The 23,792-nt window shown below is 46.4% G+C and overlaps 1 protein-coding gene across 2 annotated transcripts; it reads right to left on the bottom strand.

Moving 5' to 3' along the window:
- On the bottom strand, positions 6,324-17,912 carry NOB1 (NIN1/PSMD8 binding protein 1 homolog). 2 transcript variants are annotated; one of them, XM_003126901.3, is made up of 9 exons: positions 17,752-17,912; positions 17,497-17,629; positions 15,547-15,677; positions 13,692-13,763; positions 13,354-13,482; positions 13,061-13,261; positions 12,106-12,203; positions 8,944-9,088; positions 6,324-6,887 (listed from the first exon to the last, which is right to left on the bottom strand). In XM_003126901.3, the coding sequence occupies exons 1-9, from the start codon at positions 17,812-17,814 to the stop codon at positions 6,618-6,620; spliced, it is 1,242 nt and encodes a 413-aa protein (XP_003126949.1). In that variant the 5' UTR covers positions 17,815-17,912; the 3' UTR covers positions 6,324-6,617. The 2 variants fall into 2 exon arrangements, with proteins under 2 accessions (XP_003126949.1, XP_013843954.1); XM_013988500.2 differs by lacking the exon at positions 15,547-15,677 and having other exon boundaries at positions 17,752-17,897.

Genomic DNA, 23,792 nt, shown 5'->3' with positions numbered 1-23,792 from the left:
GCTGTAAAAATATGAGTTGGGGCTGGATTGTCTCAAAGATCCCTCTAGCTTTCTTTTGCTATCGCAGTTTAAGATTGTAGAATGCCGGAGTTCCTGCTGAGGCACAGCGGGATCGGCGGCGGCGTCTTGGGAGTGCTGGGACACAGGTTCGATCCCTGGCCTGGTACGGTGGGTTAAGGATGTGGCATTGCTGCAGCTGCAGCTTAGATTGCAACTGTGGCTTGGATCTGATCCCTAGCCTGGGAACTCCATGTGCCATGGGATGGCCAAAAGGGGGAAGAAAAAAAAAAAAAAGGATTGTACCATTCCCATCATTCTCTCTGAGCAGGCCTCTGTCGCAGGAGTCTGTATGTGCTGGGCATTGGGTGTCGACTGAAAACAGTGTCCTCAAGGCTTTCCCCCCATCCCCAGGGAGCAGGCCGGCACCACGGAGCTGTAGGTTGACTGTCTTCATTATCTAGAAATAAAAAGTAGGGGCGGGAGAACCCTCAGGAGTCCCCCATCCTCCTCCCAGTGAAAGTACACAAACAGCCTCATTAGTCACCTCCTAGGGCACTGTGTCCACACATGTGGCTGCTTTTTTGCGCAACAAGTCCCCAAAGCCCCCTTGCTTTTCTCTGAGCTGTGGCTGATGGACTTAGGACAATAGCTCAGAGCCACGCTTAGGTCTGTCTGGGGACCGGGGCATCTGTTGTCCTCAGTGGTTTCCTTGGCTACCAGCCAAGCGTCCCTGGAGGGACTAGGTTCTTGGTGTGAGGAGTGAGATGGTGCTTCTGCTGTAAACCCCACCCATCCTGCCCTCCTGTCTCACCGCCACACCCACGACCCCACAGACCACACACCATTATGCTGGCTTCTCTGCCTGCCTGTGCGTCCTGCTGGTACATAGTGCATAAAGTAGGTCATTCTTTGTTGGGCTTAGACCACTCTTGTTCAACAAACTTTCTCTTGGAATGGCAGGCATGGGTTGGTTGTGAAAAGTTTTTTTTTTTTTGCTTTTTGGGGCTGCCCCTGTGGCACATGGAGGTTCCCAGGCTAGGGGTCTAATCGGAGCTGTAGCTGCCGGCCTACACCAGAGCCACAGCAATGCCTGATCCAAACCGCATCTGTGACCTACACCACAGCTCATGGCAATGCCACATCCTTAACCCACTGAGCAGGGCCAGGGATAGAACCCGTGTCAGGTTTAACTACTGAGGCATGATGGGAACTCCCTAAGCAGCCATTAGTAAATGTCCACCACACTTGCTTGTCATGGTGCTTTGCAGAATTTGTCTTATCATTGTCTTAAATCATGCAAAAGGTTTCATTTATGAAGATTTACCTCCAGGAAGTTCCCACTGTGGTGGAGTGAGTTAAGAATCCGACTACAGCAGCTCAGATGGCTGCGGAGTTGTGGGTTCAACCCCTTGCCTGGAGCAGTGGGTTAAAGGATCTGGCATTGCCACAGCTATGGCTCATTCAATCCCTGGCTCAGAAACTTTCATATGCTGCGGGTGAGACCATGAAAAAGGAAAGAAGGAAAGGAAGGAAGAAAGGAAGAATTTACCTCCAAATACACGAACGCGAACATAGCAGTCGAGACACGTTCAACCTTTCCATGCTAGATTTCTTCCTTTCAGTATGTACTGGGGTACAAAGTGATGATAATTTCTGGGATATTCTTCTAGATGCCACAGGTTTGGCATGTGCTCCTTGGCTGTGATTTAGGGCAATACTGCTTCCTTGGTGGAGGGTTTTGGAAATGTCAATTAACACTGAGCTTCTGATGGACTGGGAACTGGGGGTTAATAGATGCACAGTCTTGCCTTTGGAATGGATAAGCAATAGGATCCTGCTGTATAGCACTGGGAACCGTATCTAGTCACTTCTGATGGAGCAGGATAATGTGAGAAAAAGAAAGTATACATGTATGTGTGACTGGGTCACCTTGCTGTACAGTAGAAAACTGACAGAACACTATAAACCAGCTATGATGGGAAAAATAAAAATCATTAAAAAACCCCAACACTGACCTTCTACCCATATCATGTATTAAAGAAGATGTGGTATAGAAGTGTCAATCAAGGAATATTCCCCATAGAATTTTTTAATGGCTTTTATTTTTTCCATTATAGTTGATTTGTAGTGTTCTGTCAGTTTCTACTGTACATCAGTGACCCAGCCATATATGTGTGTGTGTGTGTGTGTGTGTGTGTGTGTGTGTGTATGTATATGTTCTTTTTCTCACATTATCCTCCATCATGTTCCATCACAAATGACTAGATGTAGCTCCCTGGGCTATACCACCGTATTTCATTGCTTATCCAAATGCAATAGTTTGCATCTATTAACCCCAGACTCCCAGTCCATCCCACTCCCTCCCCCTTGGCAACCACAAGTCTATTCTCCAAGTCCATGAGTTTCTTTTCTGTGGAAAGGTTCATTTGTGCTGTATATTAGATTCCAGATGTAAGTGATATCATATGGTATTTGTCTTTCTCTTTCTGACTTACTTCACTTAGTATGAGAGTCTCTAGTTTCATCCATGTTGCTGCAAATGGCATTATTTGGTTCTTTTTATGGCTGAGTAGTATATATACCACATCTTCTTAATCCATTCATCTGTCGATGCACATTTAGGTTGTTGCCAAGTCTTGGCTATTGTGAATAGTGCTGCAGTGAACATACGGGTGCATACATCTTTTTCCAGGAAAGTTTTGTCCAGATATATGCCCAAGAGTGGGATTTCTGGGTCACGTGGTAGTTTTATATTTAATTTGCTGAGGTACCTCCATACTGTTCTTTTTTTTTTTTTTTTTTTTTTTTTTTGCTTTTTTTTTAGGATTGCACCCGAGGCATATGGATGTTCCCAGGCGAGGGTTCTAATCTGAGCTGCCAGCCTATGCCATAGCTACAGCAACTCGGGATCTGAGCCACATCTGCAATCTACACCACAGCTCACGGCAATGCTGGATCCTTAACCCAATGAGCAAGGCCAGGGATCGGACGCGCAACCTCATGGTTCCTAGTCGGATTCGTTAACCACTGAGCCACGATGGGAACTCCCCTCCTTCTAGTTTTGATGTGCATTTCTCTAATAATCAGTGATAATTGAGCATTTTTTCATGTGCTTGTTGGCCATCTATACATCTTCTTTGGAGAAATATCTCTTCAGGGCTTTTGCCCATTTTTCAATTGGTTTTTTTTTTTCTTTTTCTTTTTGCTGTTGAGTTGTATATGTTGTATATTTTAGATGGCCAATGCCTTATCCAGCAGGCTACTGGGGCAGTTGTTTGCATATTTTAGAAATTAAACCCTTCTCAGTTGCATTTTTTGAAAGTATTTTCTCCGATTCTGTGGGTTGTCTGTTTTTTTTATGGTTTCCTTTGCTGTGCAAAAGCTTGTCAGTTTGATTAGGTCCCATTGATTTATTTCTGCTTTAATTTCTGTTGCCTTGGTTAAACATGAGTTCTGAATATCCTGACCTAGCAATCAAAATTTTGAAGGAGAGGAGTTCCTGGCATGGCTCACCAGTTAATGAAGCTAACTAGCATCCATGAGGATGTGGGTTCGATCCCTGGCCTTGCTCAAGGGGTTAAGGATCCAGCCTTGCCGTGAGCTGTAGTGTAGGTTGCAGAAGCAGCTCAGATCCGTGTTGCTGTGGCCGTGGTGTAGGCCAGTGGTTACAGCTCTGATTTGACCCTTAGCCTGGGAGCTTCCACATGCTGAGGATGTGGCCCCAAAAAAGACAAAAAACAAAAACAAAATACTCTGAAGGACAACTTACTAATATAAACAAGTATTTCCTACATCAATATTCTTGAAAGCAAACTAAATATAGCACTTCCTCACTGTTTCTACATTTTCACTATGAAACTCCAAATCAGATTTAGTTTCATTTGCCACATCAAATTTAAATAATGGTGTGATAGAAATTCCAATCATTTTACTTAAAATACTGTTTTTAGGAGTTTCCATGTGGCTTAGTGGGTTGAGGACCAGATGTTATCTCTGTGTGTTTGCAGGTTTGATCCCTGGCCTCACTCAGGGGCTTAAGGATCCAGTGTGGTTGCAAGCTGCACTGTAGGTTGCAGATGTAGCTGGGATCTGGTGTTGCTGTGGCTGCAGAGTAGGCCCCAGCTGCAGTTCCAGTTGGAACCCTGGCCCTGGAAATTACGTCCATACGCCACGGATGCATCCATAAAAGGAAAAAAAAAAAGATTGTCTTTGTTTTCAAATATGGCTACAAAATAGGAAACAATCCATTGGTTTCTGGGTAGTCATGCCTGCTTTGTTAACTCAGTGTTTTTTTGGTGGAGTAAGCAGATTCACTTTTCTATTATACCCTTATAAAGCACATTTTACCTTTTAATAATTTCTCATATTTGTGTTTCACATAATCCAGAGGACTTGAATTTGCCAGTGGCCTTTGGTGCTAAGGCCAGCCCCATTTTGGTGTATGTATAATAAACCAACCTCCCTCTACTTCACGTTTTACCAATATTTACACCATTCTAGTATGAGTTTTGCTTCTTTGCGTGTGAGTGAAATAGATGGGCTGTCTGGGGGAATGACTTCAGTGAATGGCTGTGGGGATATGTCGCTGGTCTCTTGTGTGACTGGCGCCTGGCTGGTGTTACCTTATTGTGGGTGTGTCAGATTGCCCGTTTCTCAGAGTAGGCTTCACAGGCCATGTTTTCACCTTCTTGATGAAATTCTCTTTTGCTTCTTTATGTTGGGGGCTCTTTGTCTTTGCAGAATTCAATCAGAACTGTGTGTGGTTTGCCTTCGTTCATTCCTAATCAGTATAAATAACCCGGAAGCCCAGCTCTGGGCTACGCGCTCTCAGAGGACTAAGGGACAGCTCCCTCCCCTTTGTTGCCAAAATATCAGCTGCCTCTGCACACGGAGGCCAAATAGAAACACGGACACAGAGTTGGAGGAACTAGATAAAGCAGCTTTAATTGCAAGGCAAGGAGAGGAACACGGCAGGCTAGTGCCTCAAGGACTGTGCACCCCCCTGCCCCCCTGCCTTGGAGAGGATAGTGAGGAGTCTTAGAGTGTTTGTGGGTCAGGGCGTGATCCGCTCATGGACGTTTTCCTGATTGGTGGGTGCTGGGCTCAGTGGGAGTCAGTGCCATCAACCTTCTTGTTCCAACTGGTCTGGGGTCTCCGTGCTTGTGGGCAGCATACAGTTGACTTGTCTACTGGTGGGGCTTCCGCACCTGCAAAACGCCTTCAAGGACATGGCTCAGAACATTCTCTGTAGTCTTTGATGAAGGTCCTTGACTTTGTTGAATGGCTGAATTATTAGTTTTTTTTTTTCCTCTGTGTTTTTTTCCTACGTCCCTCATTAAATTGGTTCTTAGACTTAAGTTTTTCTATAGATAAAAAGGCAGGTGGAGGACGTGAGTGGGGTCCACTCTGCCTCACAGGGTCCTGCCGGGTCATACCCGCTGCACGATAAAGCTATCAGTGGGTGAAAGGAAACCGTCTCTAATTCCTAAGCTTGAAAAACCTAAGGACTGAAAAGCTGGACTGAACAGTCTACTGTGCCTGCATCGACAACCCCTGCGAACATGTTCCTGCAGGTACACATCTCTGCAGGTGTGGTTGTAGCTAGTGCTGCAAGCCCAGCCTCTAGCACCCCGCCCTCCAGATGGGTTAGGATTGTTATTTGTTCCCTTGGGGTTGGGCGGGGCCCCAAGATTAGTTCTGGCCGTTGAACGATTAGATCTTTGATCTTTGTTTTCCTCCCTTTTCCTTTTCACAGCCTCACCCTCGGGATACTGGAGTTCCCAGGCTAGGGGTCAAATTGGAGCTACAGTTGCCGGCCTACACTACAGCCACAGCAGTGCAGGATGCAAGCTGGGTCTCCACCTACACCACAGCTCACAGCATCATTTAATTCACTGAGCAGGGCAGGGGATTGAGCCCGCATCCTCATGGATACTAGGTGGGTTCTTCACCACTGAGCCACAAGACTCCAGTAAATTTTGAATTGTATGTTAGATAATAGTGATGTATCCACGTCACAGTACTGTGGCTATGTTAAACGAACATCCTTTCCTGAGCAGACCCGCAGAAAGAGAAACTACAAAAGAGGAGGAATACTCACAACTGGAGAGAAAGGTAAACAATGAGAGATTCTAGGTAGTTCAATGCCGAATTTTCCTGGATGATCAAAATGTTTCAAAATAAGTTAAAATGCTAGCTCTTAGTTTTATTATAATAAACATAGTGTATCTTCTTACAAAAAATATAAACCTCAACGCTTGATTCTTGGGCACACGCAAGTGTTTGCTTCATATCACCTAAGAGGCAAAAAAAGAAAATGCACAGAAGCTTGCAAACACATTTATTAGAAAAATATCACCACTTGGAAGTTCTCTTCTTTAAAGGTTGAAGATCTGCTTCAGGCACTGTTTCTTCTGCTTTCATTCAACTCTCTCTCTGGATGCACGGGGGCCAGGGCATGGCTGAGTCCCACCACCAACCCAACCCGAGGCACCACGGCAAGTCCTGGGGCAGCACTGGGAAGCCAGGCCCACTCCCTCGGTCCGGCACAGCTGGGGGCGACACATGGGACTCCCCGGCAGCCACGGCAGCAGTCCAGCTTGCCTGTGAGCCCCCCTTCACCTTTTCTTCACAAACTTCTTTCTGGAAGCATTGGGATTTAACCGTCTCCTCCCGGCTCCCAGGGTGCTGTCTCGGACCTGCAGGGTAGCCGACCGGCTGGAGATGTCGTTCTCTGCAAAAGGAGACACCCCAGCTACGTAGTCGGGGGCAAACACGTCGGTTTTCTGCCTGGCCTTGCGGGAGAGCCGCAGTTGAGGGAAGCGCTGGTCCTCGGTCAGGTGGGGGTTGATGGCGTACTTGCCCCCTTTGGGAGCGGGGAGTGAGTACTGCAAATAAGACGACGGAAGACCATTAGAAGGACGGGCTCCAAAGTCATACGCATCAGATCCTGTAAACATACAGCTCACCTGACAACTCGACGCAGGCTCTGCCTGCGACGACAGCAACGGAGTTTATCATCACTGCCCACAGAGCACTGAGCCTCCCACATGAGCCGTGCCCCATCCCGCCTCAAGGATGAGAACTCGGAGTTCCTTTGTGGCTCAGTGGTTAATGAATATGACTGGGAACCATGAGGTTTCGGGTTCGATCCCTGGCCTTGCTCAGTGGGTTAAGGATCTGGTGGTGCCGTGAGCTGTGGTGTAGGTCGCACACTCGGCTCAGATCCCGAGTCGCTGTGGCTGTGGTATAGGCTGGCGGCTACAGCTCCAATTAAACCCCTAGCCTGGGAACCTCTATACGCCTCGGGTGTGACCCTAGAAAAGACCAAAAAAAAAAAAAAAAGGATGAGAACGCAATGTGGTCTTTTGACTACACACCCTCAGCTCAAGACAGACAGAATAACACAAAAACACAGAACTCTGGTAAGCAGGTACCATTTTCACAACAGTAGAGGCTAGCAATTCTCTCTCTATATATTATAGTCTCTGGTTGAACAAATAAACAATTAAGGAAAATGGTGTTACTAAGGGTGTAATGGATACAAAAAGGAAGCTAGAATGAACTATGCGGTGTTGGGCTGAAAGTGAAGTTAAAATTTACTGTTTAATACAGTCAGAGGCCCCATGAACTGTCTGAGCATCAAAAGTCAGTAATGACTAATGACAACAATGAATCACAAGCTACAGACCACACTCATAAATAAATTTATGGCTAAGTTCCTCTTTACAACAGAATACCAAGTAGTATATAAACTTTAACTGGTCTGATGAGAAACAGTATTCATACAGTATCAAAGTATCTTCAGCTACTAATTACAAATAACCTAACAGGAAATTTGGTAATCTTGGGGTGGTAATTATATATTGTGGTTATATAAGAATTCACCTTAACTAAGTGATCAAAGTTATTATCGCTAGTAAACGGAGCAATGAGTCACCATTCACCCCCAACAGGACGGTGAATGGCAAGACAGCATCAGTTCTGGGTGCCCCTGCCAAAACATACACAGCCTGGCTCCAACCACAAGGAAACACCAGACAAACTCAAGGTAAGGGATCTGCTACAAACTGCCTTGTACTCTTCAAAAACACGAGCGACAACAGGCTTGAGAAACTACTTTGGTTTAAAAGAGATGAAAGTGATGTGACAAATGCAATGTGTGAGCCTCGACTGGATCCTGGACCCCCAAACCCTGTTCTTTTGCTGTCAACAGGGAATTTGCGGCAAAGTTGGAACTCGGTCGGGAGACTAGCTGGCAGCACTGTGTGTAGTAAGGCGAACCTCCTGGTTGTTACATCACGGGTGAGACAGTCCTCGTTTCCAGAAACAAACACTCATGGGGCCAAGGGCATCACGTACAATTCCCTCTCACATGGTTACGGGGGAAAATGCAGTCAAAGATTAAATTGGGAAATCTAAGTGAAATGAAAATGGGAATTATCTGTACTGTTTTGGGCAACTTTTCTATAAATCTACAATTATTTTCAGATAGAAAAGTTAGACACTCTTCTCGCCTATTAATGGCATCTGCCGCAGCTGGAGGGCCCGGCGCCAGGTCAGCGGCCGTCAGAGCCGCCTGTCTCTCAAGCCCTCTCTCCCGATTCCTCCAACCAACTCCTGGCCGCCCTGAAGCACCCGGCACTGCCTGTGCTGCTGAGCACTTACTATTACCTGCCCTCTGAAGCTTCTGGAAGTTCTGCTCATTCTCGAACTCCTGCACAAATCCAACCTCTACCATCGTGCAAACCGTCTCCCTCTTTGTGACCCTGGGGCTTCCTGGGCCCGTGGTGTTTACTCCTGCGCTTACTGGTTATGTCTCCTCAGACTGCAACCCCCTCAGAACCCTCTGATCTGGCCGGCCGTGTTGGCATCGGGATCGCGGGCTTCTGACACCGGCCTCTAGAGCCCCCGCGGCCCTGCGGGTGGGGGCGGGCTACTCACCCGGAGGCCCCGCGGATTCAGCACCTTGGGGTTGCGGGAGAAGTGCATGTGCAGGGTTCCGTCGTCGCTGACGGTCACAGACACCTTCTTCAGGGTCTTGTTTCCACAGTGTGAACAGAACACTCGGCTCATGTCGGACGTGGTCCTAGAGACACAAAGGAGACGTGTTGCCCTGGAGCCACCGGCAAAGCGTGGGCCCGGAGCCCAGGGCGGGGCACGGGGCTCGGAGGAGACGGGGAACTGGGGCCGGGCTGGATGGCACCCCACCCTCCGCAGACCCAGGCCAAGGCCGCTGCTCAACCGCAAAGGACACAAGCATCAAGTCAGTAAAGAGGGAAACGGAACAGAATGGTGTTGCAATAATCACGACCTCTCTACAAGTGTAACAATGCTATGCAGTTGCTCGGCCCCCCTTTTAGACGGGAAAAAGGTCAGGTAAGGTCAGGTAGCTTGCTCAAGGTCACAGAGCTAGTAAGTGGCGGGTATGCCCCTGGAATCTAGCTCTAGAATCAGCGCTCTTGGAACCACCACACCTTCTCAAGAGGCAAACTGTGACATCATTACAACTATGACTCAATACCCTGTCCCCACCGTCAGCCTGGGCATTAAGCTGGCGGTGGCTCTGGAGGTGCCAAGCATTAACGAGTGACACAGGAAACTCCGGCAGAGCCGCTGAGGGTGAATGGTGTGCGTGCTGAGGCCGACCCCAGGCCTTGGCTCTCTCCGACCCCCTTAAGCCCCGGGGTGGACCCTGGCGGGACATGCTGCTGCTGTCAGGGACCACGCAGGTGCCCTGGTGTCTGTGCTTGAGGAATTCTCCCTCAGTCCCTGTGGTCAGGAGACGAGGGCTGCGAGAAACTGCTAGAGCAGCCGAGCCCTTTACCTGAAGTCTCTGCACGTGAACTAAGCCTGTCAACAGTGCAGGGAGAATCATTCGATAAAAGAAACTGTCTGGTCAATGGGGCTAATCTCACAAGAACGTTTCCAAGAGTTTCTAAGAATGAATGTTAATTTGAGGAACTTGGGCCTTTTGTAACAAAGGACAATGGGAGAAATGAGACTTCAAGAAGCAAGAAGCCGCACTGTCAGGAGCCTGGTGCATGTATGCGCTAAAGATTCTGAGGGGCGGGAGAAGTTCCCGTCATGGCGCAGAGGAAACGAATCTGACTAGGAACCATGAGGTTGCGGCTTCGATCCCTGGCCTTGCTCAGTGGGTTAAGGATCCGGCGTTGCCGTGAGCTGTGGTGTAAGTCACAGAGGTGGCTCAGATCTGGCGTGGCTGTGGCTGTGGCTGTGGCTGGCAGGTACAGCTCTGATTAGTCAGTCCCCTAGCCTGGGAACCTCCATGTGCCGCGAGTGTGGCCCTAAAAGTAGAAAAAGAAGAAAAAAAAAAAAAAAAGATTCTGAGGGGCGAGAGGCAGCTTTGAGAAGTGGCTAGTGGGCAGATCTGCAAAGGATGGTGGCAGAGCTGGGCCCCAAGCAAGGAGGGATTGTTTCTCTTTTTAATGGCCGACCCCACAGCATGCAGAAGTTCCCGGACCAGGGACCGAACTTGAAGCAACTCAAGCTGCTGCATTTGGATTCTTTTTTTTCTTTTTAGGGCCACACCCTCTGCATATGGAAGTTCACAGGCTGGGGGTCAAATCAGAGCTGCAGCTGCTGGCCTGCACCACAGCCACAGCAATGCTGGATTCGAGCAGCATGTGCGACCTACACCACAACTCACAACAACACCAGATCCTTAACCCACCAAGCGAGGCCAGGGATCAAACCCAAATCCGCATGGATACCAGTCAGGTTCTTTACCTGATGAGCCATGATGAGAACTCCCTGCAGTAGGATTTTAACCCACTGTGCTGCAGTGGGAACTCTACAACCGGTTGTTTTTAGGGCTGTTGGGGAGCAAGGCTCCATTCAGGCTACTCTACCCTCAGCGGAACAGCACTGTGGACTCAGCGAGACACCTGACTGCTTCAGAAAGCAGCACACACAAGGCCTCCGCGAAAAGGGGCTCCACCAGACAGATGACCTACATGATGGCAACGTCTAGAACGAATCCATGGAGAGGCTGGAACCACTGAATGCAGCTCCCAGGGTGCATGCTTTGACAGCAGCGCTGCAGCAGGGTCTCTTCCACTGCCCCCCAGCTCTGGGACCTGGGGGCCTCTCCACGCTAACACCAGCCCCCACTGCAAGAACCAGTTCCAGAGGCAGAGGCAAAATGGAGAGGAGGGCCCGGCCACCAAACTCCCAGTTCACCTGCCTGGAGAGCTTCCTGTGCACCAGACTCACACGCTCATGTGATCAGCTCCCCAGCTCCGCACGACCATCTTTCCAGTTTTGGGTAAGAAGCAGCTCAGGGTACAGAGAAAGCTGACCCATGACTGCAAAGTCAGACAGCTAGGAGGAGAAAGACTCCCGACTTGAACCCACCAAGTCTGGATCCTGACCCACGTTTCTTCTAAATAGAAAATTCCAAATGTACAGCTGATCAAAGCGCATCAGGAAGCCCCGTGGACCCTTCACCCAGCTTCATTTCTACCTGTACCCGTTCTTCCCACTGTTTTATTTCAAAGCAAATCCCAGACATCATTCCATCCACAAACATTTCAATACTTGTCATTAGATGAGAGCTCCCTGCTCCAAAACCCACACCCTTAATCCTATGCCATGAAGACAAGGACTAAAAACAGCCTCCTAGGATTTGGGAGGTGGGAAGTCACTGGAGGTTTCTTTTTTTCTTTCTTTCTTTTTTTAAAGGGCTGCACCCCTGGCATAAGGAAGTTCCGGGGCTAGGGATCAAATCTAATCTAGCTGGCCTCCCCCACAGCCACAGCAATGCAGGACCTGAGCTCCATCTGTGACCTACACTACAGCCCCTGGCAAGGCCGGATCCTTAACCCCCTTAGCAAGGCCGGGGACTGAACCTGAATCCTCACAGACACAACATCAGGAGCTTAACCCACTGAGCCACAATAGGAACTCCTGTTCCAGGGGTTTCAATGCCCTGGTGGGGGCAGGACCCAGCCCACGCAGAAGCGACAAGGGGGAGGGAACACCTGTACACAAGGGAAAGCTCTCCTTCAAGAAGTTCATAGAAGGTTCAGGAAGAGAGGAGAGTGTGCAAAGAGGGGTGCCGGGCGCACATTATTGGCTACGTACTTGAAACAGCCGTGGCAGCGCAAGATGTAGCTCCGGGCCTCACGGATCAGCATGCCGTTCACAGCCAGCACGTGCAGCCCCATCTGGAGCAGGACGTTCTGCAAGCAACAGGTTAAAGCGGAACTGAACGCACAGCAAAACCAACATTTTTTAACAGCTGCATAAACCGCTGTTGAAATGACTTCACAAACCCTGGCCTGCGCCATAGGGGGGGGGTTTGCTAAGGAAGAATAAACTTAAGATGCCTCTAAAGATGTGTAGTCGTACACGAAGACGAGGACCCAGACTTCTCCCATCTCAAGGGCCGCAGACGGTGCTCATCACTTCAGCAAGGTCCCTGTGGGCAAGCTCTCTGAACAGAGACATTTATTTTGCCTTAACAAATACATTCCTTTCTGGGCTAGAAATCTCTACATCCAGTAAGTATTGAACTGAGCACAAGACATTAGCACACTGAAAGAAAAGCATCAACAGACCATGAATGTTAAACATTAAAAATTTACTCTATAGGGAGTTCCCATTGTGGTGCAGCAAAAACAAATCCAACTAGTATCCATCAGGATTCGGGTTTGATCCCTAGCCCCACTCAGTGGGCTGGGGATCCTGTGCTGCTGTGAGCTGTGGTGTAGGTTACAGACTCAGCTCAGATCCCGCATAACTGTGGCTGTGGTGTAGGCCAGCAGCTAAAGCTCCAATTCGAACCCCCTGGCCTGGGAACTTTCATATGCCATAGGTGCAACCCTAGAAAGCAAAAAAAATTAAAAATAAATAAAATCTATTATATAAATTTCCCTAACCTCCAAGCAAAACTAAAAATTACCAAAGACCACAGGTAAAATTTCTAGAATCAGGAAAAGAAGCTGTGTACACAACAGCTCTGTACACACCCCCAAATCTCTGAGGGGCCAGTGCCTGTGTGACAGGTACGACACATAGCGAAGGCCCTTCCGCCCACCTGCATGGCGAAGTCCGTGGTCACACAGCCGACCCGCACGTCCTTGGGGACAGAGCACCGCTCCAGCTCCTGCTGGATCTGCTTGATGTTGCTGGGGGTTATCCACCCGCCCCCGTCGTCATCACTGTCTTGGTCCTTCCCTTCTTCCAATCCGTCCTCTTCCTTCTCCTCCTCACTCGGAACACACCCACCTCCGTCAATCTGAAAATGTTCACAGCATCACAGCTCCCTGCCCACAGGAGCGACTGGGGGATGCTGGTGCATCATCAGGAGATCACAAAGCAGGACCTTACCAGCAGCTCCTGCAGGTCACGATCAATGTCAGGCAACGGGTTTCTCCAGAACACAAAGGAAGTGAATTCTAGGTCCTCAGACGCCCTGGCTGGCTCTCCATGTTCTACTGTTTCTTGTGGACGTTTAGGCTGAGGTTAAAAGAAGTAATACCGTTAAAACCTGCAAATGGAGAGGGTTATAGATGAGATGCCATATGATGCACAAATCAGGTCAGAGAAGCCCGAAGACACTACGGTATTTGTCTCGGGAAATTTGGTTCCCTGTAAACAGACAATGTGTGGAGGTCTGACATGCAGCAGAAAAGAGCATGAAGAGTCTGACTGATCTAAGAAGTTACCTTTGAGGGCAGATGGAAACCAGAAATGTGCAGAGGAGTTTCTGGGTGCTGAGACGATGAACTCACTTTCACCTTTAAAAAGAAAAAAGTGACAACTCTAAGCAAAGAAATACAGGTTGAAACCTCAACATGGAAGAGTAATTAAAAAGAGGGAAAGCAGGAGTTCCCTGCTGGCTGCTAACAGGTTAGGGATCTGGTGTTGCCCCTGTGGCACGTTGGGTTACTGCTGTGGTGTGGGCTCAGTTCCCGGCCTGGGAATTTGTATATGCTAGGGCACAGCAGCCCCCACTCCCGGTTTGAAAAAAACAGAGAAAACGTATTATTCCCACCTGGATAGTGAAAGAGAAGATATTCAATGTTTTTTAAAAGTGGGAAACACAAAAACATATAGAGAGAATTGGTCAGCAATTCCACTACCAATAAATAACCACTTTGAGGCAGTTCTCTTTTGTCCATAGACTTATGAACACCATTACATGTAAAAGTCAGAATTATCTTTGGTTACATCCTTAGGATAAATGCCTCAGAATGGAACTACTGGATCAAAAGATAAGCTGTTTTAAAGCTTTTGATATACAACATCTAACTTCTGCCAAAAAGCCTGTAGGACACAGCAATTTTTAAGAATCCTGAAGTAACAGATACAAAAATGAAAACCCAGCTCAGCCACAGAGTCAGAATTTATGTAAAACTATATAAATTCTATATAAATTATGTAAAACTATATAAATTCACTCCCATCCCCTCAAAACATTCTGGTAACGTCGTAAAGTCTTTATCTTGGGCATCACTGTTAGACTTTCTGGACTGAAGGACTCTAAATTGGTTAAAAACAAATGAAGGCAGTTCTATCCAGACTAGGAACGTGAGTCTACTGAGTTTTGAAGATTTAAGGCAGTGAGGAGCAAGCAATTCTTTGCAAATGCTAGTTGAAATTAATTACTTGAGGCTAATTATCTTCTAAAATCCTCTGGTCTGGAAACAGCCAGCAGAGCGCAGACACAAATCCCTTAGTCTCTTCAACCCGGCCAAGACTCTGAAAGCACAACAGGAACCCAGAATTCTGAAGGTAGCCAGGGTTGAAAAAAAGTGTCAAGCTCTGAAAGTATTCTTTCTTGCTTGTTGCTGGAAAGAATTCTATTTTTTTATAAAGTAGTGAGAATATAGTTGATTTTTACTCTTTCTACCTTTTTTTTTTTTTTTTTTTTCTTTTTTCTTTTTAGGGCCACACTCACGGCACATGGAAGTTCCCAGGCTAGGGGTCTAATCAGAGTTGTAGCTGCTGGCCTACACCACAGCCACAGCAATGCCAGATTCGAGTCGCATCTTCAACCTACACCACAGCTCACGGCAACGCCAGATCCTTAACCCACAAGCGAGGCCAGGGATTGAACCCAAAACCTCATGGTTCCTAGTCGGATTCGTGAACCACTGAGCCATGACAGAAACGCCTCTTTCTGCATTTTTTTTTAACCAACCATTACCAAAAACCTATAGGTCAAGACTGGGACACATTTGCTAACTGCAATGTATGGACTTAACCTGGATCCTGATCCAGACAAACTATTAAAAAGTTTATGAATTACTATTAATTTTGCATCGGTGTAATATTGGTTTTGTGGGTATTTTTTTGAGACATCCATTCTTTACAGACACAGCAAAAATATCTACAGTGAAACCACATGATGTCAAAGTTCAAAATCTTCAGGGCTGGGGGTGGTGAGGACAGAACAGATCATGAGTTGATTAACCGTGGAGGCAGAAAGATGGGGACGGTGGCTCTCTACTTTTGTACCTGACAGTTCTCATAATAACAAAATCCAAACAGGTTAAACCAACAATCCTTCTGATTTACCTTTTCTGGTTCTTGTTTTAGGTGAGACACCCCAACGAACTCTGCTTCCAACTGGTAGGTGAGTGCCAATACTTGGATATCTGTGGCAGAGAGGCTGGGATAGTCTCCCGTTTTCTTTGAAAACTCAGTTACTGTGAACAAGAGATTCCAAACCTCAGTCAGAAGCAAAGAGCCATAGCTGCTGGATAACCATGATAAAAGTATGAAAAGAACTTATATCCCAAGAAAAACCTCTTAACATTTTAATCCATTTACTGATCCTTTGCTACTCAGAACTGGGACATTTGTATTCTCATCACGATTCATGCCAGGGAGTTCCCTTGTGGCACAATGGGTTAGGATCCGGTGTTGTTGTCACTGCAGGGGCTTGGGTCGCTGATGTAGCACGGGTTTGATCCCTGGCCTGGGAACTTCCACATGCCACGAGTGTGGCAAAAAAAAAAATTAAAATTAAAATTTTAAAAAATAATAATAAGGAATCACAATAAAAACTTAAAAAAAAAAAGATTAATCCTAGCTAGTCATGATGTCCTCATTGACTTGATGGCAAATGAAGGAAAAGAACAGGTTAAAAGTTAGCATAACATCTGCAAATGAGAGTTCCAATTTATCTGGGCTTTGGTGATTACATTAGAATAGAAGGTCTCTTCCCTCCCAGAAATAAAATTCTTTTGATTCTAACAATCCAGATTAATAGACTGGATAATCAGGAGTTCCTGTCATGGCTCAGCAGAAATGAATCTGACTAGTACCCATGAGGACTCGAGTTTGATCCCTGGCCTTGCTCAGTGGGTTAAGGATCCAGCATTGCCCTGAACTGTGGTGTAGGTTGCAGATGGGGTTTGGATCCATCTTTGCTGTGGCTGTGGCTGGCAGCTGCAGCTCCAATTCAACCCCTAGTCTGGGAACCCCTATATGCCACGGGTGCTGCCCTAGAAAGACAAAAAAAAAAAAAAAAAAAAAAGGCAAAGAATGGATGAAAAATATTGGGTGCATTGGGTTGCTTCATATTCAACACATAGTAAAAGCCCGCTGTTGCTACTGTTATTCTCCTGAGACATCAACAATAAACACATAAGAGATTTTCACTTATCAGTAGAAAGATGTCTTTTGCTACACTAGCACAAAAAACATTAAGTATGCTAGTCATGTTTCCTAAAAAAGCATCTCTTAAAAGCAGCTAAAATTTACTGGCACTTACTGTGTACCAGGCATTTTTAAAAAGGCTCTCATTTTATCCCTCAGCCAAATCTTGTATAGAATTTCCTCATAAAGATAAATAATTGGTCAAAGATCATATAGCCAATAAGTTGGAGAAAACTACATAAGTCACAAATAGTTTAGATACCAACAACTCCATCATCAACTTTTAAACCCTAAAAACACTTCCAACCACCCAGGCCCTTTAAAGAGGTGGGATCGTTACCTTTGATTCCCTAACAATAGAAAAACGCTGACTCCTAAGCCAAGCGACAGCTGTTTAGTTTTCTTACAGGGCTAATAACGTAAAGCCTAAAAACTATTCCTTTTTCTGATTTGAGACCAGCCTCCTTATCCAAAACCGTCATCACTCTGATCTACTGGAAAAAAAAAAAAAAGGTGGGGGCAAGAATAAGAGATCTGGCTTCTTTTTTTAACCCCAATACATTTACTGAATGTTTCTACAGCGCTGGATACTGTGCTGAGTGACAGACTCCTCATTTAATGCTCCCAGCAAACTCGTTATTAATTCTGTCTTACAGATGAGGCAAGTGAGGCCTAGAGAGTGAGTGATGTAACTGGCAAGTTCTGGCTGACTCGTTACTCAGAAAACCCCTCTCCCACCACGATCTCCTAGATGGTGCAGTTTCTAGTTCAACTCTGCTTTAGAGACTCCAACCAGCACCAAGTTAGGTCCAGTCAGCAAGCCGGGACCCTGCTTCGCCATCAATACAGGGCAGAGGCACTCACCCAGCCGCACGTATTCCGGGAAGGGCTCCTTGAAACGCAGCTCGTAGGGCAGGACCGCGAGCCTCCTGCGCGTGGCCTTGTCTCGAATCTCGCTAACCACATCCCTAATGGTGTAGATGTTCTTCCCGATGTCCTGCGGGGAGGCCGGCCCGGCTCACATTCGCCCGTACCCATGCAACGCGCTGCCCGATTTCCCGCGCCCCTTTAGGGGCCGCCAGCCCAGATCCCGCTCCTCTCCGCCCAAACCCCCTGTACCTGCAGAGCCGCGTTCTGCAGAAAAGCCCCGGCATCGGCCACAACGTGCTCCACCGGCGCCATCTTGGCCAAGATGGGCCGGAGCGCACATGCGCACGGAGCTCGCACCGCCCCCTCAGTCCCAATCAGGGCCTCTGGAAGCCGAGAAGAACAGAGGCGACTAAGCAGCGTCGCCTGGTGGCCGCGCCCGCATCTTCCGGCTCAGGGTTCCTCGCGCGCATGCGCAATGCTGCCACCAGCCCTGCCACGGGAGTGTGGGCGGGGGCAAGCTTTGGGCCGGTGGAGCGGGAGGAAATGTGCTTTGGTATCCACTCCTTGGCGCTTTTTTTAGGTGTAAAGGCCAGTGAAACTAACAATTTCACTGTTCAGAGTTAATCAATACAGGTGACCTCATTTAAAGATCACAACAACACTAGGTACTAGTTGGTGAGGTATGGAGGTTAACAGTGAAACAAGCCTAATCTGGAGATGTTGTCTTTTCTTTTTCGGCTGCACCCGCACTGCATGAAAGTTCCCGACCAAGGATGGAATCCAGCCGCCTCTTCAACCTATCCCACTGCTAGGTCAACGCTGAATCTTTAACCCAATGTGTCACAGTGGGAACTCCAGAAGCCGCTTTCTTGTCCACTTCTTATCCATTCTGCTGCTGTAACCCACTTCATTTTGAGCGACTTGGAGCCAGGATGTATCATTTACTTAGCTTAATATTCTTTTTTTTTTTTGTCTTTTGTTGTTGTTGTTGCTATTTCTTTTTTTTTCTTTTTTTTTTTTTTTTTTTGTCTTTTTGCTATTTCTTGGGCCGCTTCCGCGGCATATGGAGGTTCCCATGCTAGGGGTCGAATCGGAGCTGTAGCCACTGGCCTACACCAGAGCCACAGCAACGTGGGATCCGAGCCGCGTCTGCAACCTACACCACAGCTCACGGCAACGCTGGATCGTTAACCCACTGAGCAAGGGCAGGGACCGAACCCGCAACCTCATGGTTCCTAGTCGGATTCGTTAACCACTGCGCCACCACGGGAACTCCAGCTTAATATTCTTATCCCACTTACATAAGAAAGGTTCTTAATTCCTTGCTGGACAGCCGAGCAGCACAAGGAACCAGGCAGGACCACGTGGCCCAGCCACATGAAGCATGACTGCAGACTTGCAGTGGGCTCCTGAGCTACTTGATCCTTCTCAGGAACCAGGTCACGCTCTTCCCCCTCATCCTGATCTTCTGGATCGAGTTTAAGTTCCTCTTTTTCCTCAGTGCTGTCAGTGGCCTCTACATCAACAGCCTCATCCACGTCAACAGCCTCACCCATCTTTAGGGGCATCATATAAAATTTAGGCCCCCTTCTGAGGATATCAAATTCTACCAGAAAAGGATGTCAAGTTGGGACTCTTCTAACATGTAACCTTAAAATCTCCACCTTTTAGCTTTTGGATGATCAGACCAGTGGCCCAGGTGCCTATTCAGCTGGTCTGCAGCCCAGAGGCCAGTGGGTGACTCAGTGCCACCAGCTGCACTGGCTTAGCTAAGTTATTAAGATGTTGATTTTACAAGAAGAAACCTATTTTTAAAAAATAATTCCTTGCTCAACTGAACCAAAGGGATATTTCTTAAACTTTTAAATTCCCTTTCAAGTCTGAGATTCCATAATTATGAGATCTGGTCTGTTAGAAATGCCTGCTAGTGAATTTTGACTGGATGATGACTTGAGTTTTCAGTCATCCATTTTCAGTGGTATTGAGTTATTCTATACTTCGTCAAGTCTTTCGTCTTACTCTTGGTTAGTAATTTATCCATCTATCTCCAAAAACTGTTCAGTGCCTGGGAGTCTTTTACAACAATTGCCCCAAACCCCTTTTCCTTTTCCCCGCAAAGTATCTCAACTCTTCTTATCATTCATTCTCTTCAACCTCCAGAGCCAGTGATTCCTGTCCCCACTGCCCCACCTGAAATAGAACAGTTGGAGTCTGTTTCTAATTGTCTAGTTCATCATTATCAAATTTTTTTCTTTTTGTTCCCCAGCATTCTCGGTTCCTCCATAGGTTGTACATTGCTAACCATCTCTGCCTTCTGGACTGTCTCTCTTTGTCTCATGTTGTCGACACATCACTATCCTGGTCACCCTGTACTTCTGATGGCTTGTCACCCTCCTTCACTGCACTCTCTTCTGCCTTGCACACAGGGCACCCTCCAAAGAACCAACCTTGCCTCTAAGTTTTCTCCTTCAGCAATACTGTTTAGCCTCAAAGCTCATCACAATTACCACATACAGGAATGCTTCCTGCATCTATAGATCCAATCTCTGTTTATTCCCCAGTCTAGCTTCCATGCACCTGAAAATTTCTGGCATCTTCACTCAGGAGGAAGGTTAAAATTAAGGTAATTATCTCTCCTGCCCCCGCATAAACTTCCTTCACCGATTGAGTTCCTATTTTTACTAATGGCATTATCAAAAAAGGCAAGAAGGTAAGAATCTCTGAGTCATCCTTAGTTCCACTCTCACTCTCAACCCATATTCTTTTTGCTAAACTTTATTGATGTCACTTGCAAAATATTTTGAGGAGCCTCCATTCATGCCCATTACCCTATCAAGTTTTTATTTAGTGCCTAGAAAATATAATCCACTCAACACTAACATTCCTGACTCTAATTTCTTCTTAATAGACTGCTCCTGTTGCTTAAAAAGGGTGGGAGGAGTTCCCTCGAGGCTCAGCTGGTTAAGGATCCAGCGTCACTGCTGTGGCTTTGGTTATAGCTGTGGCACGGTTTCCATCCCTGGCCTGGAAACTTGCTTATGCTGCTAGTGCAGCCAAAAAAAAAAAAAAAAAAAAAAAAAAAAAAAAAAAAAAAAAAGAAGTACATGGAAACTATACTCCCCATTAACAGAGGTTTATTGGAGTTGATGATAATTCCATAGACACTAAGATGAAGAGAAATGATCTAAATCAGTGTTCTTCAATTTGAGTGTGACTCAGAATCACCTGGGGAGCTTGCAAAAATAGATTTCTGCAGTTCATCCTCAGTTTCTGATTCAGTAGTTCTGGGCAGGACAGGAGAATCTGCATTTCTAATAAGTTCCAGGTGATGTTGCTGCTCTGACCTGAAGTCACACTTGAGAACCACTGATTTAGGGGAATGATCAGGAAAAGAAAGATCAAGCTTTGAGCCATTCATTTTTTAGTAAACATTAAGAATATTTGTTACTTGGAGTTCCTGTCGTGGTTCACTGGTTCATGAACCCAACTAGCATCCATGAGGACACGGGTTCAATCCCTGGCCTCACTCAGTGGGTTAAGGATCCGGCGTTGCCGTGAGCTGGGGTGTAGGTCGAAGATGTGGCTTGGATGCCAGATTGCTGAGGCTGTGGTGTAGGCTGGCTGCCACAGCTCTGATTCGACCCCTAGCCTGGGAACCTCCATATGCCGCCTGTGTGGCCCTGGAAAAAAAAAATTTGTTACTATAAAGGTTTCTTGACATTTTGTAGCATATGTCATTTTTAATCTACTTTAATCCCTTTTCCATTTCCCTGTAACACTCATCTCCAAGCCCTTTGAAACTTTAGAAAGACTCTCACTTAGTACAAACATCTATTGAGAGCTAATTTATACCATCATGATTTAGATGATGTAGGAGCTGTGGACAAAGTACTATTTTATATGGTGTCTAGGGGCCCTTTCGAGTTGAAGACTTTGGAGCTGGATCTTGAAGAATGAGTAGGGCAAAGGCATTGAGTGAGCCCTGAAACACTTGTTTGTGGAGGCTCCTTGTTTTTTTTAAAAGCAAAGAAAACAAATGTTCTAACAAAAATTATGGTCACTTTAAACAGTTTACATTAACAAATTAACACTTTCAAACCCTTATGGAAGGACTCAAGGTATAACTCATGCAGTGATAATGACGACTTTTATATGTGGGGCCCTTTATGAAAGAGAAATGTCTTGCTTGTGGGCCAGTGAAGATCTGAGTTAATTTCCCGGACTGGAAAATGTACAGGCTATGAAACTATATGCTAATAGCGGGAGAGGGGATGTGGATGAAACACTATGTGAAAGTATCAGTAAGTATCCCTAGAATTCCTCTGGTCTTTTCTGGGAGTGTCCTGGACTTTGTTTGGACTCTGTTGTCTCTGCCTTTGCCCTTGTTTTCTCTTCTCCCTGGAAACTCTGCTGGCCAATCCCTGCTTACTTAATCTCCAAGAAGTCCCTGAACTCTGTAAACTAGTTCTGATTACCGAAATCACATTTTTCCCCAAGGACATGTTTGAACTCTTCTTTGTCACCACACTTAAGACATTTCAGTTCTGTCACTTAATGAGCAGTTCCTATTTCTGCTTTGCATTGTAGTTAATTGTGTGTCTTCTCTAAGTAGATTGTCTTTTTCCTTAAATGAACATTTCATTTTACTTTTTAACTTTTGGGGGGGGGGCGCTTTTACAATGACACATTTCATATTTTTTTATGTGTCTTTTCAAAATCTCCTATGCTGGAGTTCCCCTGTGGCACAGTGGTTTAAGATTTGGCATTGTCACTACAGCCACTCACGTCATTGCTGTGGTGTGGGTCATATCCCTGGCCTGGGAATTTTCACATGCCGCAGGCACGGCTGAAAAAAAATAGGGTGATTACGAAAGGCTTCACTGAGAGGGGTGGTTGAGTAAATATCTGAAAGAGATGAGTGAGCCAACTGACTACCTGGGGAAAGAGCTTTCCAGAAAGAGGGAAAAGCAAGTCCAAAGGCCCTCAGGCCAGAGTGGCTGAAGCAGGGTACTGAGTGGAAGAGTAGTTGGAGATGAGGTGAGAGAAATAAAGAAGTTTGAATAGGTTTATAGATGGGATTCATATAGGAATTACGGTATTCAGAAAGGCTGTAGCTCCTTGAAAGGCCATCTCCTGGATGGATCTGGAGTGGAAATAGGAAAAGCAGAGACTAAGTGCTCAACCAATTTAATTTGTATGCATAATAGGATCACTCTGAACGGGAAGACCCAAAAATAACAGAATAATCAGTGCACAGTGCTTAAAGCTAATTAAGTGATTAGTCTTCATTTTAGTTTGTGGTGATGAAGAGTGAAAAATTGAGCCTTCCTTCAACTTGTCAAAACTGAATTCCCTACCATCAGTAAAGTATATTGATTAATTTTTTTTTCTAATTCATAAAGTGCTATTGACTCTTTATATTAAGGAAATAGGGGTTCGATTGGTGTGGTGGGCATTTTACCAACCCCAGCAAGGGTTCTGGAGTCTTTTTACTTTTGCTTTATGTCACAAGAACAGATGCTCCGGAGTTCCCATCGTGGCTCAGTGGTTAATGAATCCGACTAGGAACCAGGAGGTTGTGGGTTCGATCCCTGGCCTTGCTCAGTCGGCTGAGGATCTGGCATTGAGGATCTGGCGTTGCCCTGAGCTGTGGTGTAGGTTGCAGACGCGGCTCGGATCCCGCGTTGCTGTGGCTCTGGCGTAGGCCGGCGGCTACAGCTCCGATTAGACCCCTAGCCTGGGAACCTCCATATGCCGTGGAAGCGGGCCAAGAAATGGCAAAAAGACAAAACAAAACAAAACAGATGCTCCACAAAAGTTACTTTTGTGTGTTTCTAGAATCTAGAACCCTGCCTGGCACATAGTAGGCTTAAGGTTGTCAGGTATAGCAAATTAAAACCCAATTTGCCCAATTAAATATGAGCATCAACCACAAATAGTTTTTTAGTATAAACATGTACCAGGCAGTATTTGGGGCACACCTACATATTACATATTTTTTATCTTAAGTTCATATTTAACTGGGTGCCCTGTATTTTATCTGGTGACCCTAGGATATTTTAAGTCAGTAAATTAACCGCTGACTTAATTGACTGAAAGCCTCCTTTCACCTGTGAAATGGGGCTGACAGAGACGCCCCTGGGCTCGATGGGAGGAGTAAATGAAGCTCCTGGCACTCACCGAGCCCTCAATTTACTTGATTGCTCGGGTACCATCTGACGAGGGGAAAACCCTCCCATTTTTAAACATACAAAGGATAAGAAGGCTTTCTGGCTAAAGGTTCCCAGGCC

The sequence above is a fragment of the Sus scrofa genome, chromosome 6, assembly GCF_000003025.6.
Source record: "Sus scrofa isolate TJ Tabasco breed Duroc chromosome 6, Sscrofa11.1, whole genome shotgun sequence".
NCBI classification, from domain to species: Eukaryota; Metazoa; Chordata; class Mammalia; order Artiodactyla; family Suidae; genus Sus; species Sus scrofa.
This window is presented reverse-complemented; position numbering and strand designations above follow the sequence as displayed.